Raw genomic sequence first — 13,925 nt, 5'->3', positions numbered from 1 at the left:
AATTGTAAAATCACCTTTAAAATGGGGTTGGACAAGATACCGCCACAAAACAGGATCAGCAAAAAATGACAACAAAAAAATAGGACAGGCTGATAATTTCTCATAAAACAAGGGGTTGGCCGGAGACAGAAAGGTGTCCCAGATTCAAAACCACACACCCCATAAAACCCACGTTTGTCCCAAATTCAAACCCAAACAATTGATGGTGCAAAAATCCTATTTTTGTTAGTACATTCATCTCTTGCAGAAAACTACTCTCTCCATCCCAAGTGTTCACGTTTCTATATTGGGATGTCCCAAAATAAATGTCCACTTTCTAAAAATAACCATCAAAACATGCCAAACTTCCACTTTTACCCCTAAAAAGTAACATTTTCCTCCTAATTGATGTGACAGTTTTTGATATTTACATCATTTTCAAATTAACAAAATCTTTCAATTTATAATATTTTGCATGATTTTGAAACTTTGTATAATGAAACCAATTAAGATCTATCAAATAAGATTCATATTTCATATATTTTGAGATTCGTAATAAAAGATATAAGCAATTTTAAATACATATAATTAACTTCCCAATTTTTAAGGTTAACTTTGGAAATTTAGAGCAACACTTTTGTCTCCTTAAAAAGCTCAAATTGGGATGGAGGGAGTATTTTTTTTGTTATAGTCCCATTTACCACTTTTTAAAATTTTAATTTATTGCTCCATATGTGAACTTTTTTTTTTTTTGACTAATTTTGTTGCTAACAATGTTCTGGGTGGTAATGCATTGAATGGGCAGTAAAATTATAAAATCAGCAGTTTGTATATAAAACATCTATTTGAACTAAAGAAATAAGACCTATTTCATACATGTTTGCTATCCATTTCGTGAATATGTGACTTTGTTTTATTTTAGGTGATTAGTTTATATGGATATGAGAGTACTACTATTTATTATTGTCGTAGCAAGTGTTGTTTCTTTAATTGTTATCGTATAGCTTGAATGTCATTAATTGTATTTAAATTAATGCTCGCATTTTTCCATTATGTTATGTTAGATATATAATGCATATATGATTTAGGTCCACAAGCTACCTATTATGTCATGTCATGTACATATATTGGGCGTATATATTAATCTCTTCCGTAAATGTTGCTTGTGCATAGAAAAGAATTTTTTTTTTTTTTTAAATTGTATAGAATAGAATGGTTGAACGCTAATGGATAGAAAAGGAATGTGTGTGTATAGACATCAAAGTATCTCCATTCCTTACTTAAATTTTGACTCAAACTCAAATTTGATTAAAAATCATCCAAAACCCTTTTCCACTCCGTACCCAAACTTATACATTAAACTCAAATTTGGTTAAGACACGAATTCTTATTTAAATTTTTTAAGACAAATTTCACATATTTAAATTTATAATATTATCATTAATAAAGTTTTTACTTAAATTTGTGCATAATTGTGCTTGAATTTGAGTTTACCTATTGAAACACACAATACCAAAATTTTTTATCTAAATTTTTACTCAAATTTAAATAAAAATATGAATAAGGAGGGGAGATGCGGCACGTAAGCTCCATGTCCTCTCTCTTTGGTCTCTCGCATTTCTAGGGCCTTGCCAGATCCGAAATTTTTTTTTTTTGATCATCCAGATCCGAAAATCACTCTCCATCTCTCTCTAGAATTTCTGTATCACGATACGTTGTCAAATCTCCCTCTTGGATTATCGGAATTCAGTTGGTGCAATATCTTCGGTCGTCCGTTGCTGGGATTCCAACTCAATCAATCAAAGGCTCGACTCAATTGGCTTTAGGAAATTTCTGATCCCTAATTCACGCCCACCCCTCATTCCGTTAACCTACTTCGAGATTGCAATTTCTCGTTTGTTTGTGGCTTGCATTCTCGATTCTGTATCAATGTGCATTTACATTGATCGAATTGCATCTTGGTTGATAGTAGATTCGTATTTTATTTGCACGTTGTTGCGAATTTTGTACCTGGACTAGGGTTTTGCACGATCAGCAAACCGATTTTTTTTTTATCCGCGATCATCAAACCGATTGTTAGTGTGTTTTATTATTACGGGGTGCGGTGGCCTCCCTGCGCCCTTCCTTGAATCCGACATTGGTTTTGCTGACAAGCTTTTGATTGAATATTTATTATTGTGAGGATTGAAGTTGTTGATGATCTGGGAACAATTTCGTGGAATTCGAGCATTGGTTTCATCAATTTCCAGCACTAACCCATTTGGAAACTTCATATTGAGGTGCAATTGTTTCGTTGGTAGTGCATATTAGATGGTACATTGATTCAGATTGAAGAATCCATTGGGGGGGGGGGGGGGGGGGGGGGGGGGGCGGGCGCAACGTCTCATGAGTTGTGGCCAAGTAGGGTTTTTGTGTGGAGAGTCAAATTAGGGGACTGTGAATTTGGTGCACCATGGGCTGCATTTGCTCAAAGGGAGGAACTTCTGATGTTGATAACCATGTGAGAGAGAAAGAATCCAAGAAATCGACCAAGAGGTTTGTTGCTTCCGCTAGGAGAGATGAAGTTATAGTTGAGGTTGATAATGGCGGCAATGAAGCAACTGCAAGGCTTATATCAACAGAGGTCACTTTGGAGAATGTTTTCAACCCAACAGTGTGGGATGAGGGGGACAAGAAGAAGGCCTTGGTTGTTGACAAACCCAATTTGCAAAAACGTGCGACAATGGAAAATGGTGGTGTGAGCTGTGGACCCTCACAGATATCTCGGGTGTTTAGCATTAGTGGTGGAGTTGATGGAGCACAAGTTTCTGCTGGGTGGCCTTCTTGGCTGACTGCAGTGGCTGGGGAAGCTATCAAAGGGTGGGTACCTCGAAAGGCAGACTCATTTGAAAAATTGGACAAGGTCTATTTAAGTTTCAAAACTTTTAACTCTCTACCATATTAAGTTCTGTATGCGTTGCACTTTTGTTTCACATGTGATGGTGCACTTTGTAGTTGTTATGTTCTTAGTTCTTTCATTCACCACTTAATAGGAAATTGCATGAATGTTTTGGTAGAAGATATGATTTCTTGGAACTGAGGTTTCTTACTGTTCATTTGTACACTTGATATTTCTTTCCTTTTCCTTTTCCCCTTCCGGGGTGACGGGTTTTGGTTCACATTTGCCAAGATGGCAAGTTTGCAAGCTTTCATATAAGAGGAACTCTTTTCTGTCTTAAATTGGTTCAAGTTCTAAGTGATTGTTTCCTCTCCAAGACTCCAAATAATCTTCAATGATTTTGCCCACAAGAGAAAACAGAAACAACTAGTGTAACTTAGAATTGGGGTGTATTGGTATCAGTAGATTATATACAGCAAAGAAAGAAATAAGGAGCTGTTCATGGCTTAGATAGATGCAATACATGGTTCTTTTCGGCAAAAGAGTGCAATATCTTTGGGAATACATATCCATGTCCTCTATCTTAAATATGTATACGTCCTATAATTATTCTGAAATTCTTTTACTTTTGAGCTAGTAGTTATGTAATTAATCAAGGACGCGATTCCATATTGGCTACTTCAGTCGTTCCACATTTTGTTGTTGGACCGTTATTTATTAGAGGGTTGACTGATGTCAATTGTCAGGTTTAAAATCTTAACATGTGATTAATATGATGGGTTTCAATTCGAAAGTCATCAAGTTGAAGTTGTTTGACTTCAATTTGTTCAAAATATATTCGAACCTAGTATGCGACTTGAAGTCATCTAAACTCTAAAGTATATTTATTATTCTACGACTTTTGTTTATGCTTGCCATGTTTCTATCCGTTTCTGTCACTAGCTTTAACTGACATGCAAATGATGCAGATTGGACAAGGGACTTACAGCAGTGTCTACAGGGCACGTGACCTTGAGACTGGAAAAATTGTTGCCTTAAAGAAGGTCCGTTTTGTTAACATGGACCCAGAAAGTGTTCGTTTTATGGCAAGAGAAATCCTTATTCTGCGTCGACTTGATCACCCAAATGTCATGAGGCTTGAAGGACTGGTCACTTCGAGGGTGTCAGGCAATTTATACCTTGTATTTGAATATATGGAGCATGATCTCGCTGGACTTGTGGCATCACCCAATGTCAAGTTTACTGAACCACAGGCATGAGCTATTTTCTCATACTTTGGTGTGCCAGTAGTTTGAAACTCTTAAGTATAACTCTAGGGTTTCACCAAATTTGTGACGGTAAACTTGAGTCTTTACCAGAAGTTAAGCTCTGTTGTTTCCTGATATTTGGCGTTTTTTTTTGGTAACTACTCATATCTGGTTTTTTTTTTTTGGTCAAAAAGGTAGAATAATTTTATTGATCACATTCAACCCAAAACATTAACCTCTGATTGGGCATGGACTAGGAATAAGTAGCAGCTAAAGGAAAGCTAAAGGGTATTGGCGAAGAATTATCTTTCTGGCTTTCCCTAAAGCAAATAATAACCAAACAAGAGGTCTAGCTTCCCAAGTTTGAACACCAGAACCTCACACCCCGAAACATGCAAACTTGTGTGCAACCACATTAGCCGATCGCCAACGGAAATAAACTGTTGGGTCAACCTTCTGATATATATATATATATATATATATATATATATATATATATATATATATATATATATATCTCTTCAACAATGACTTCCACATCCACCTGCCACACCATTTCATTGCCCTGAATCTTGCTCAGCTGATGCGCGTCCCCATGGACCTTGAACAAATCCATTCCCAATGTCCCTGCAAACTCCAAAGCAGCCCGCCATGCCCTTGCCAATTAAGGCATTGGGTATTCTAAATAACCACGTACACACTGATTGGCAAGCCAATCCAATCGATCTGATTCGTCATCAGACCACCACAACCACCGCCTTGTCAAAGAACCATCACTACCACCATTGTTGGAACCTGAAACGGCTCCTCGATGATGAAGGAGAAGCTGAGAGAAACGAAAAAGAAGGAAAACACAAAGAAACTCTCATATATGAGATCGTGAGAGAAAGCCCTCACTAGAAAGGAGGAGGCAGGAGCTATTGAAAGCGAGAACAACTATCACATGAGAGGAAGGAAAACACAGCCCTCCCTTCCCGCTGCCGGATAAGGGTGGTGAAAACCCTAGGGGAAGAGAGGGAAAGGAAGAGAGAAGGCGGCTAGGGTTTTTTCTTTGAGAGAGAAGCTTTGGTTTGATGATGTTCATTTAGATATCTCTTAGTTATTTGGTGTTTTGTTTACAGAGGATAAGGTAGAATGTAACTTTAGCTTATGGTTTACATGACATCATGGAAAACCAACATATCGACCAGAAAGCGGGCAGTTGTTTTACTGCATGACTTTTCAAATTGTGGCCACACAAAACCTTTTAGTACATGTGCTTAGGGCTTGGGGGCAATTTTGTCAATTGTGAATTGGATCGAATCTCGAATCATTCTGATTCTTAAAATTGGAAAGTGCATTTTTGCATGTTGATGACAAAAATAAATAGTATAAAAGGAAATTTTAGCCCTAAATCAATAGAAAAAGCTTGGTTTAAATGATGAATTGATTATCACGTGTGGATGTTAGGTGAGATGCTTCTATTGCAACTTGCAAGAGACATGGATTTCTGAATCTTATTATGGCGTTTTTGTTGGAAGAGTTACAAGTACAAACCCTTCAAAAGTCTGTAAGGCTATTGTATGCCATCTTGACTTTGCCTTTCTTGATTTATTCTCAAAGGAAATTTTCGCTCGATGTTTACCTATAATTCCACAGGAAAGAGAAATCATTTTTTTAGTAAATAAGGAGAAAAAATGACAAAAGATGACTTATACTAGTACCAAAAAAATTTCAGAAAATAGTTTTGAGTCCTTTGCCCAACCAGAAAGTGCAAAAAAAAGAGCAAAATTACATGCAGCAAATCCAAAGTGAATTAAACGATTCACCAATCTGATTCACTGATTAACCGATTCACATTCACTGCTATTTTTTGATCCATGCCACCTATTGATATCAATGATCTACTAAATCTTATCGAATTGTACAACACAAATCATGAATCATAGAATCATACAATTCTAAAATCTATGCTTGGGGGTTTGACCGGTATTGTGTGTGCAGCGGGGCACACACAATTCATTAAGATCATTTGCAATTCTTCTATCCTGGGTCTCTACCGGCATTGAAGCCATAAAGATAGGTGGTATCCTCAGTTTCTACTTTTCATTGTCATCCGTAGTCACCTTCCATATTTCTGGACTGGGGATATTTATTTAAGAACGAAAAATCTTTAACTCTTGCAGATCAAATGTTACATGCAGCAGCTATTTTGTGGACTAGAACACTGTCACAGCCGTGGGGTACTCCACCGTGACATCAAGGGCTCAAACCTTCTGATTGACAATAAAGGAAATCTGAAGATAGGTGATTTTGGGTTGGCAACATTTTGCCGCCCCAGTCCAAAACAACCTTTGACAAGTCGTGTAGTGACGCTGTGGTATCGACCACCTGAGCTTTTACTCGGTGCTACAGATTATGGAGTTTCTGTTGATTTGTGGAGTGCTGGTTGCATTCTCGCTGAACTCTATTCTGGGAAGCCAATCATGCCTGGAAGAACAGAGGTATTGATTTTTACCTGCTGCAAACTTTTAATTTGTGCTCTGTAATTGCTGAAGGTGGGTTTTGATGACTTAGCTGTTTAGATTCACTTGTTGGTTTAGATGAGCAGTCCTTCCATGGTTATGACTCACTACATAACAAACGTTTTCCCCCCAATTGGTCGGAGTAGAAGAATTACATTCATCTATGCTACATCAACCATGTGGGAGTCCGCACAACTAAAAGAACGCCAATAGACAACAATAGCCCAAAAATAATTCTATAATTGGGAAGAAATAAACCAACAAAGAAAGACTTCCCATAAAGGAGAGATGATAATCGTTTCTTGCTTTGGACCTTTTGGTTGAGAATGTACAAGATGGCTAACTAGGCTAGCCCTAGTTGGTTATGTTAAGTTACCAGTAGTCCCAAAAGCTTAAGCTGTTAGGAAATGGGCCCAACAATGTACATCAAGCTATCTAATACCCTCCCTCAAGTGCAACCCCGTCTTACAAATGGAGATACAAACTTGAGCGGAACAGACTACGAAAGGGAGAAGCAGTATGCAAATGGGGAACAAATGCAAATGGGGAACAAATGCAAATAGAGATACTTGAACCCAAGACCTCTTGCAACTTGAGCTCTAATAACATGTTAAGTTACCAATAGTCCCAAAAGCATAAGCTATTAGGAAATGGGCCCGACAATGTATATCAAGCTATCTAACCGGTTAACAACAGAAGAACTAGCAATTTGTGTCCTTGCAATTGAAAAATATTGGAAGAACGAAGGCATGGAGAATATTCACTGTAGGGTATACTTTTGATCACATTATTAAACCTTTTTGTTGGAGGATCTGTTGCCTATTACCAACATTCTGGCCATATGTGTTATGAAGGCCTTTGGTTTGTATTCCATCTGTATTGTACTAGTAGCACAACATGCCTGTACTGAAAAAACGAGGAGCTGGGAAATTGGGTTGGTGAACTAGGTCACAGAACTAAGAAGGTGAAGAACTAATACTATCCAGCAAATCATTTGAGAAGCCGAGTTTTGGTGGAATGTCAGTCGAAAAGGCCAACTTTTCTTTTGAGTATGTAATGCACAAAAATGGAGAGATTGAGACTGAGTCAACTGACAAACTGGTTTTATTGAAATCTAAGAATAAGGTACTGACAAACTGGTTTTATTGAAATCTAAGAATAAGGTGTACAATATCTTCTACGGATTAGGCACAAGGAATGTGTGAGAATGCTCGTATGAACAAGCTGTACGTGTCCGATTAAGAAAAACTAGCTGTATATGGAAGACAATAGTAGGAATCAAATCATTATGGGAATTAAGTAAAAAGAGGATGACTAAAAGGCCTTTGACTGTTTAAATGGTCGCAGCAAAAGCTTCTAAGCTACATTACTTGAGAGAAGTACAAGAAAGATGAGGTTACTTATCTAGTATTCGTGGGCCGACTCAGGATCAAATTGTTAGTATTCATGGATGGAATCCGCTTCTTGTGATTAAAAGCTTTTTTAAATGCACTTTTAGTGAGTTCCGTTGGTAATTTGATCCAGGCACAAAAGCCTTGATTATGAGAATGAGTTTTCGTGGCTCCTCCAAGGGGTTTTTGCCATCAGTTCTAAATGGTCATTTGATTTTTATTTTATTTTTGATCCGCAAATGGTCATTTGATTGATGACTTAACTTGTAAATGATATAAATACGTTTGCCTACTTGAACTAAATTAAACGTAGTCACACACTCCCGAAAGGAAGATATGTTAATGTAAAACTCCTTGGCAAGGATTAGTTGAGGTGCGCGTTTACTTCCCTGGACACCTGAGTTTTCAGAAAGGAAAAAAATTTATTTTGTTTATGTCAAAATGGCCGAAGGAGTAGAAAAGCCTTTATTTAAAATCAGAAGTTTTGTGGTTAGTAGTTTGTATAGTTTGGGACAAGAGAGAATGTAATCCTTCCCTTGATCAATTTCTAGATTGGTTTGAATTGTTTATCTCACATAGTAGCGTATAGGGCCTTTTTTTCTATGGCCTTTTTTTTAATATGGGTGGCATTCCCTTAATGCCTTCTCTCTAATATACTGTAATTATTTATTTATCAAAAAAAAAAAAAAAAAGCTGAATGCTTTTGTTTCCTAGGAGATGAAATGGAACAGTTGTGGAATCCCAAAATTCTTATGTTTCGACTGCCACATTGTGCTGAAATGTGGAAAAATTCTATAAAACATATGAAAACATTGAGTTGTTTCCATGGCTATTACAGATATCCAATGATGACAGCTCGAGCTGTACGTAAATTCTTTTGGCATTTCCATTATGTTCCAGATACCCTTTTGAAATGTTTCCAAGATTTTTCTGAAACCTTTCCTTTTCCTAGCTTAGCAAAAAAACTTTGATCCATGCTCCTTGTAGCAGGCAATAAATTTATCATTGGACTGTGGAAATTGGAAATCAGTAGATTGTCTGGGGGGTAAATGTTCACTGTTCTTGTATGGAAAGGAGTCCTAGGTTTTGGATGTTTTTGCCAGTTTTTTTTTTGTACGCTAGGTATCAAGCTTTGAACATATAAGGAAAGTCCCTTAATAAAATGCATTTGATGGGTTTGTATGAGGTGGACTTGATTGGTCGTTGAGATGCTTTTCTTGATCATTGACAGGTGGAACAACTTCATAAAATATTCAAACTTTGTGGCTCACCTTCTGATGAATATTGGCAAAAATCAAAATTGCCACATGCAACTATATTTAAACCTCAACATCCTTACAAGCGTTGTGTTGCTGAGACATTCAAGGACTTCTCTCCTTCAGTTTTAGCTTTTTTGGATGTTCTCCTTGCTTTTGAACCTGAGCATCGGGGATCGGCTTTTTCTGCACTTCAAAGTGAGGTAAAATCATGTTTCTTGGTTGTGTTATTTTCCTGTGGTTCATATGGTAATTGTTTCGTGTTTTCCAAGATCTGATTGTAATTCGGGTCCATATCTCTTCCATTTGTGCTATGGGAAGAACCACTACCTCGAAGCTTTAAGCATCACCTTCTTCAATCACTTAAAATTTCCATCCTTCTAGAAGTGGGTTGATGTTTGACATTTTATGGTCTCAGTGACCGTTTGTCAGCTTATTTTATTGAGATAAGAGCCTAAGATATTTTAACTGATTAAACAAGCTTTTGACTAAAAACTCTGTACAAACAATATTGCTGGCCAATTGCTGTATATTCATATTATAGAGGCATGCAATGATCTTATGCTATTCTGGATGATCCTGCTGTTAATGGAGTGGTGATTGGTGCCAAACCTTCAATGGGAAAATGTTTGCATGGAACCGTTTTCAGTTTTCATTTACCATAATTATACTGTCATTTTTTCAGAAGTTCTCCCATTTCGTATTAAGCTTGGATGGGATGCTTTATCCGTCCGATTGCGACATCCATATTTGTTTGCTATTACTTTGAATTGGACAAGACTGCAAGTCTTTAGTATAGCGTGGTTGTCCTGATTGCTGGGAGCTGCATAACTATGAGTATCCTTTTTGTTTTGTTTTGTTTTGTTTTTTGTCAGTTCTTTACAACAAAGCCTCTTCCTTGTGATCGATTGAATTTGCCGAAATACCCACCAAGCAAGGAGTTTGATGTGAAGCTTCGAGATGAGGAAACAAGAAGGTGTGCACTCCCCTCTTTTGTATAAGTTTGAACTCCATCTACCTGCCTGGTCTTTTCCCAATTCGGTTGTACACCATTGTTGGAAGTGGAAAGGAAAGGAACTAGGAAAAATGGACATGTGAAATAGTTCTCAAAGGTTCATTGCATGTCCCATAATCTGTAGTGAAGGTGTAATCATAGTGGTTCAATTCTGCACCTTATTTATTAACCTCATATGGTTCCCTCTTTAAACCAGGGAAAGAGCAGGCGCAAGTAAAGGTCATGCACATGAATCTTCCAGAAAGGGGTCCAAAGAATCTAAAGCAGTGCCGGCACCAGATGCTAATGCAGAGTTGCAGGCGTCCATAGTGGTATTTCCTTATTCCGTAAGTCTTACAGATGGAGATGTGTAGTAGAGCAAAGTTATGTGATCTAGGACAAGTGGGGGTTTGAGTTCTAGGGCTGGGAAATCAATTGGGGCGAGTCTTGGTTGCAGAAAACGATTTATGGTTGGTAAAATTAGTAAAACAAACCTGGTTTTCTGTTGCAGTGCAGAAAAAGTAAACGAAGAGAAGAAAAAAGAGAGGATCTTCTAGGAATCAATCCTAGAAGTCTTAGGCATCACAACTGGGATTTGGTCATCACAAACAATTCACAAAAAGAGCATTCAAAAAGCTCTGAATTTTGAGTAAAATTTGTTCGGTTAGTATTGAGTCTACATGTTGTATGTAGACTTTAGAGACATCCTCTATAAGTAGGACTAGGATTCCTAGACAGAAAACAAGAACTAATAACCTTCCGACTTCCAAAAACCAGCTAAACCAAATTAGACAATCTATGAAGCACCAATACTCCTAGAGGCCGGCATGTCCCCGTGTCGACACGGGGACACGCGGGGAATACAGAATAATACGTATGGGATATGCCACGTGGTGTGTCTAATAAATTAAAATTTTTTTTTTAGGAGGACACGGCAGGGACACGGCAAGGGTTAACTTTGCAATTTTTTAATTTTTTAGGTATATTGGGTTAAAAGTGTAATATGATGTATATATGATAACTGTTTATATATATTGAAGCTTCATCCTTATACATCTAACTATATTTCCACTTTCATAAAATAAATAAAATAGATATTATTTATTTATTTTTGTCGTGTCCCCTGCCGTGTCTGTTTTCCCATTTTTTAAGAAATCTCGTGTCTTGTGTCCGTATCCGTGCTACATAGGACACAATACAAACTAATTACATAAATTAACCCAGAAGACACCATGGCGACCCCTGCGACCCATATCTAGCAAAGCCAAAATTAACAAAATGCCTGGCTCTGAGGACAAACGTATGCAGCAGTAACTAAAAAAAGGACTACTACACTAGTTACCATGGATGTATCCTCTAGGTCCCATTTTGAAATTATATTGATTTCCATATGGTGCATTTTCATGTCATAACTATATTTTCTCTTCTTTTCTTGTTTTTCCCCCGCTCATCCAGAAGCGACAAGGGCAGTCAAACCCTAAATGCAACAGTGAACAGTTCAATCCAGGAGAGGATGGGGGTTCCAGCTTCCATATGGAGCCGTCCAGAGGAACACCACAAGACGCTGTCTCCCGATCTGCCCAACTGGTCAAACCTGGTGCTTTTGGATCTTTGATTAATGAAGGTGAAGCTTCGATGGATTCTCAACAATCACTTGGTTCGTTAAAGAATGGTCCAGTATTGAGGACACACAAATCTTTCAGATCTCAGGGATTAGGCCAGTTCTCCCGGTTTTCCAATTCTGTTGCGGTTCGCGGTAGTTCGCGATTTGATATGAGCAGAGAGACAAGTGGGAATCCACATTGGCCGGAAGAGCGTCTCCATGGCAGATACAATGAACTTGACGATGCTGGGTCCTCTGTCGGCCATGATTGGTCCCACCATTTGCTTGAGGTGCCAAAGTCTTATAAGAAAGATGAACAGGCACCTGGAAAGGAGTCTACAAGGGTATATGATCAACTCTTTCTTCATCTATGTTTTCGCTTGAGAACGATCGATTATAGTAATGCCTTCATGTAGAGTCTTCATTCTTCAGTGGATTTACACCCAGATTGAGATCATATTGCTGAAGTGGAACATGCGGTAGGAGAAACTGGACTCTAGGCTGTGTTTGGATCATGAATTTGTGGAAGGATGTATCAAGGAATGATAGGGAATTTATTTAGCTTCTTCACTTCGTGTTTCCTTTCCATCATTCAGTGATCCAAACATAACCTTTTTCTAACTAATAACAGAATCAAATTACATTTGACGAAAATGTGCCATCTTGTGGGGTAATTAACCTCTCTTTGTCAGGTGCCTCATAATTTGAAACGCAACTAGTCTATACCATCTTAACCAGAACTCAAGTTAATTAGACTGTACGTACTTGTTCATGTGATTCCTAAGGGGTATTGCCGAGGTAGACTTAATGATGCAACCACTAACCCTTGTACTTAATAGTTTGCTTTGATTTGAATTAGAAAAAAAGAGCAGATGAAATTTTATATCTATGTTAATAGCATTCTAACTAATGCGAGTCATCACATGAATTGTTGTTAGGTTCATGCTTCGAAGAAAAATCGGATACACTACTCAGGACCATTGCTTCCTCCTGGTGGAAACATAGAGGAAATGCTCAAAGAGCATGAAAAACAGATCCAACATGCTGTTCGCAAAGCTCGTCTTGACAAGACAAAGACCAAGAAAATGCACGGAGATAATGGACAAAGTGAATCACTTCTGCACTATGGAAACGGCCGGTAACATTTCACAGTAACTTTGATTCTAAAACTCCATTGGGATTTCAGGTAGTTCATTGGATAGGGGAGGGCTCAAATTTCAAGGACCTTCGTGTCTCAGTGATGCCGGAATACCCATTTGCTCAAATTTCAAGGACCTTCGTGTCTCAGTGATGCCGGAATACCCATTTGCTATATGCTACGTATGCTTCAAAAGTGCTAACCTTAGAAAAGGATAATGGAGTATAATTTTTGAGTAGTCCAGAAGCGAAAGAGAATCCTTGCATTTTCGCCCAATAAGGTGTAGCCATGGTCACTGATATTGACAGACTGATTGATGATTCAATCGCGAGGGGAAGGGATGCTTTGTTGATGGAGATATTTATGTACAGCTGAAAGCTGGTTTTACTCAAAATCTAATTTTAAATCAGTTAATGTAAAGGCTAGTCCATTTAGTTTCCAGCAATTTTCAGTAACAGGATTTTCCAGTTATTACATCAGTAAGATCACATTTTTTCCCATAGTCAGTCAGTTTTCCCAAAGCTCTTTTATCGCGGAAAGATGTGCCTAACAGATTTCATAGTCTTAATCTTTTCGCGGTTCAGGACATGAATATTTTACAACAGTGTGCCGCAGTTCTCACCGCAGCTTCTTATGATGCATGCTTTTTCTTGGTGGTTTATGGGAGATGGCTTGTGTCTACTTAGAACTGTCGATTTCTGTTTCTTTTTTTTTTGGCATCAAAGAACATCATCATAGATCTATGAATGTAAGAGTACAAGGGTGTAACAACATAATACAAAAACACAATTATGCTATCCCCTAAAATAAAGGGCGTTGACGACAATCAAAGACCATGAAGCCTAAGGAACATAACATAGTGTGAAAGCTTGAACAACAAAAACATGGAAACAATAGAAAAAAAAAAATTAAAAAACAGACAAACTAGAACTGCA

The 13,925-nt window shown here is 37.8% G+C and overlaps 1 protein-coding gene across 3 annotated transcripts; it reads left to right on the top strand.

Annotated features, from left to right (window-relative positions):
• Positions 1 to 1,613: 1,613 nt before the first annotated feature.
• Positions 1,614 to 13,431, top strand: LOC131326238 (probable serine/threonine-protein kinase At1g09600). Of its 3 annotated transcripts, XR_009199944.1 has the most exons (9): positions 1,620 to 2,881; positions 3,826 to 4,110; positions 6,270 to 6,587; positions 9,231 to 9,458; positions 10,131 to 10,231; positions 10,467 to 10,596; positions 11,705 to 12,196; positions 12,791 to 13,077; positions 13,128 to 13,431. XR_009199944.1 is itself a non-coding variant. In XM_058358935.1 (8 exons), exons 1-8 carry the CDS (start codon positions 2,432 to 2,434, stop codon positions 12,992 to 12,994), a joined length of 2,208 nt encoding a protein of 735 aa, XP_058214918.1. In that variant the 5' UTR covers positions 1,614 to 2,431; the 3' UTR covers positions 12,995 to 13,431. The 3 variants fall into 3 exon arrangements, 2 of the variants coding, with proteins under 2 accessions (XP_058214918.1, XP_058214920.1); XM_058358935.1 differs by having other exon boundaries at positions 1,614 to 2,881; positions 12,791 to 13,431; XM_058358937.1 differs by having other exon boundaries at positions 10,467 to 10,581; positions 12,791 to 13,431.
• Positions 13,432 to 13,925: the final 494 nt, after the last annotated feature.

The sequence above is a fragment of the Rhododendron vialii genome, chromosome 5a (genome assembly GCF_030253575.1).
Source record: "Rhododendron vialii isolate Sample 1 chromosome 5a, ASM3025357v1".
NCBI classification, from domain to species: Eukaryota; Viridiplantae; Streptophyta; class Magnoliopsida; order Ericales; family Ericaceae; genus Rhododendron; species Rhododendron vialii.
Note: the sequence above shows the minus strand (reverse complement) of the source record. Positions and strands in the feature narration are given on the sequence as shown.

Coding starts and splice junctions, on each gene's coding strand:
- LOC131326238 (XM_058358935.1), top strand. CDS start 2,432: ATGGGCTGCATTTGCTCAAAGGGAGGAACTTCTGATGTTGATAACCAT. Junction 10,232..10,466: donor CGAGATGAGGAAACAAGAAG/GTGTGCACTCCC, acceptor TCTTTAAACCAG/GGAAAGAGCAGGCGCAAGTA. Junction 12,197..12,790: donor CTGGAAAGGAGTCTACAAGG/GTATATGATCAA, acceptor AATTGTTGTTAG/GTTCATGCTTCGAAGAAAAA.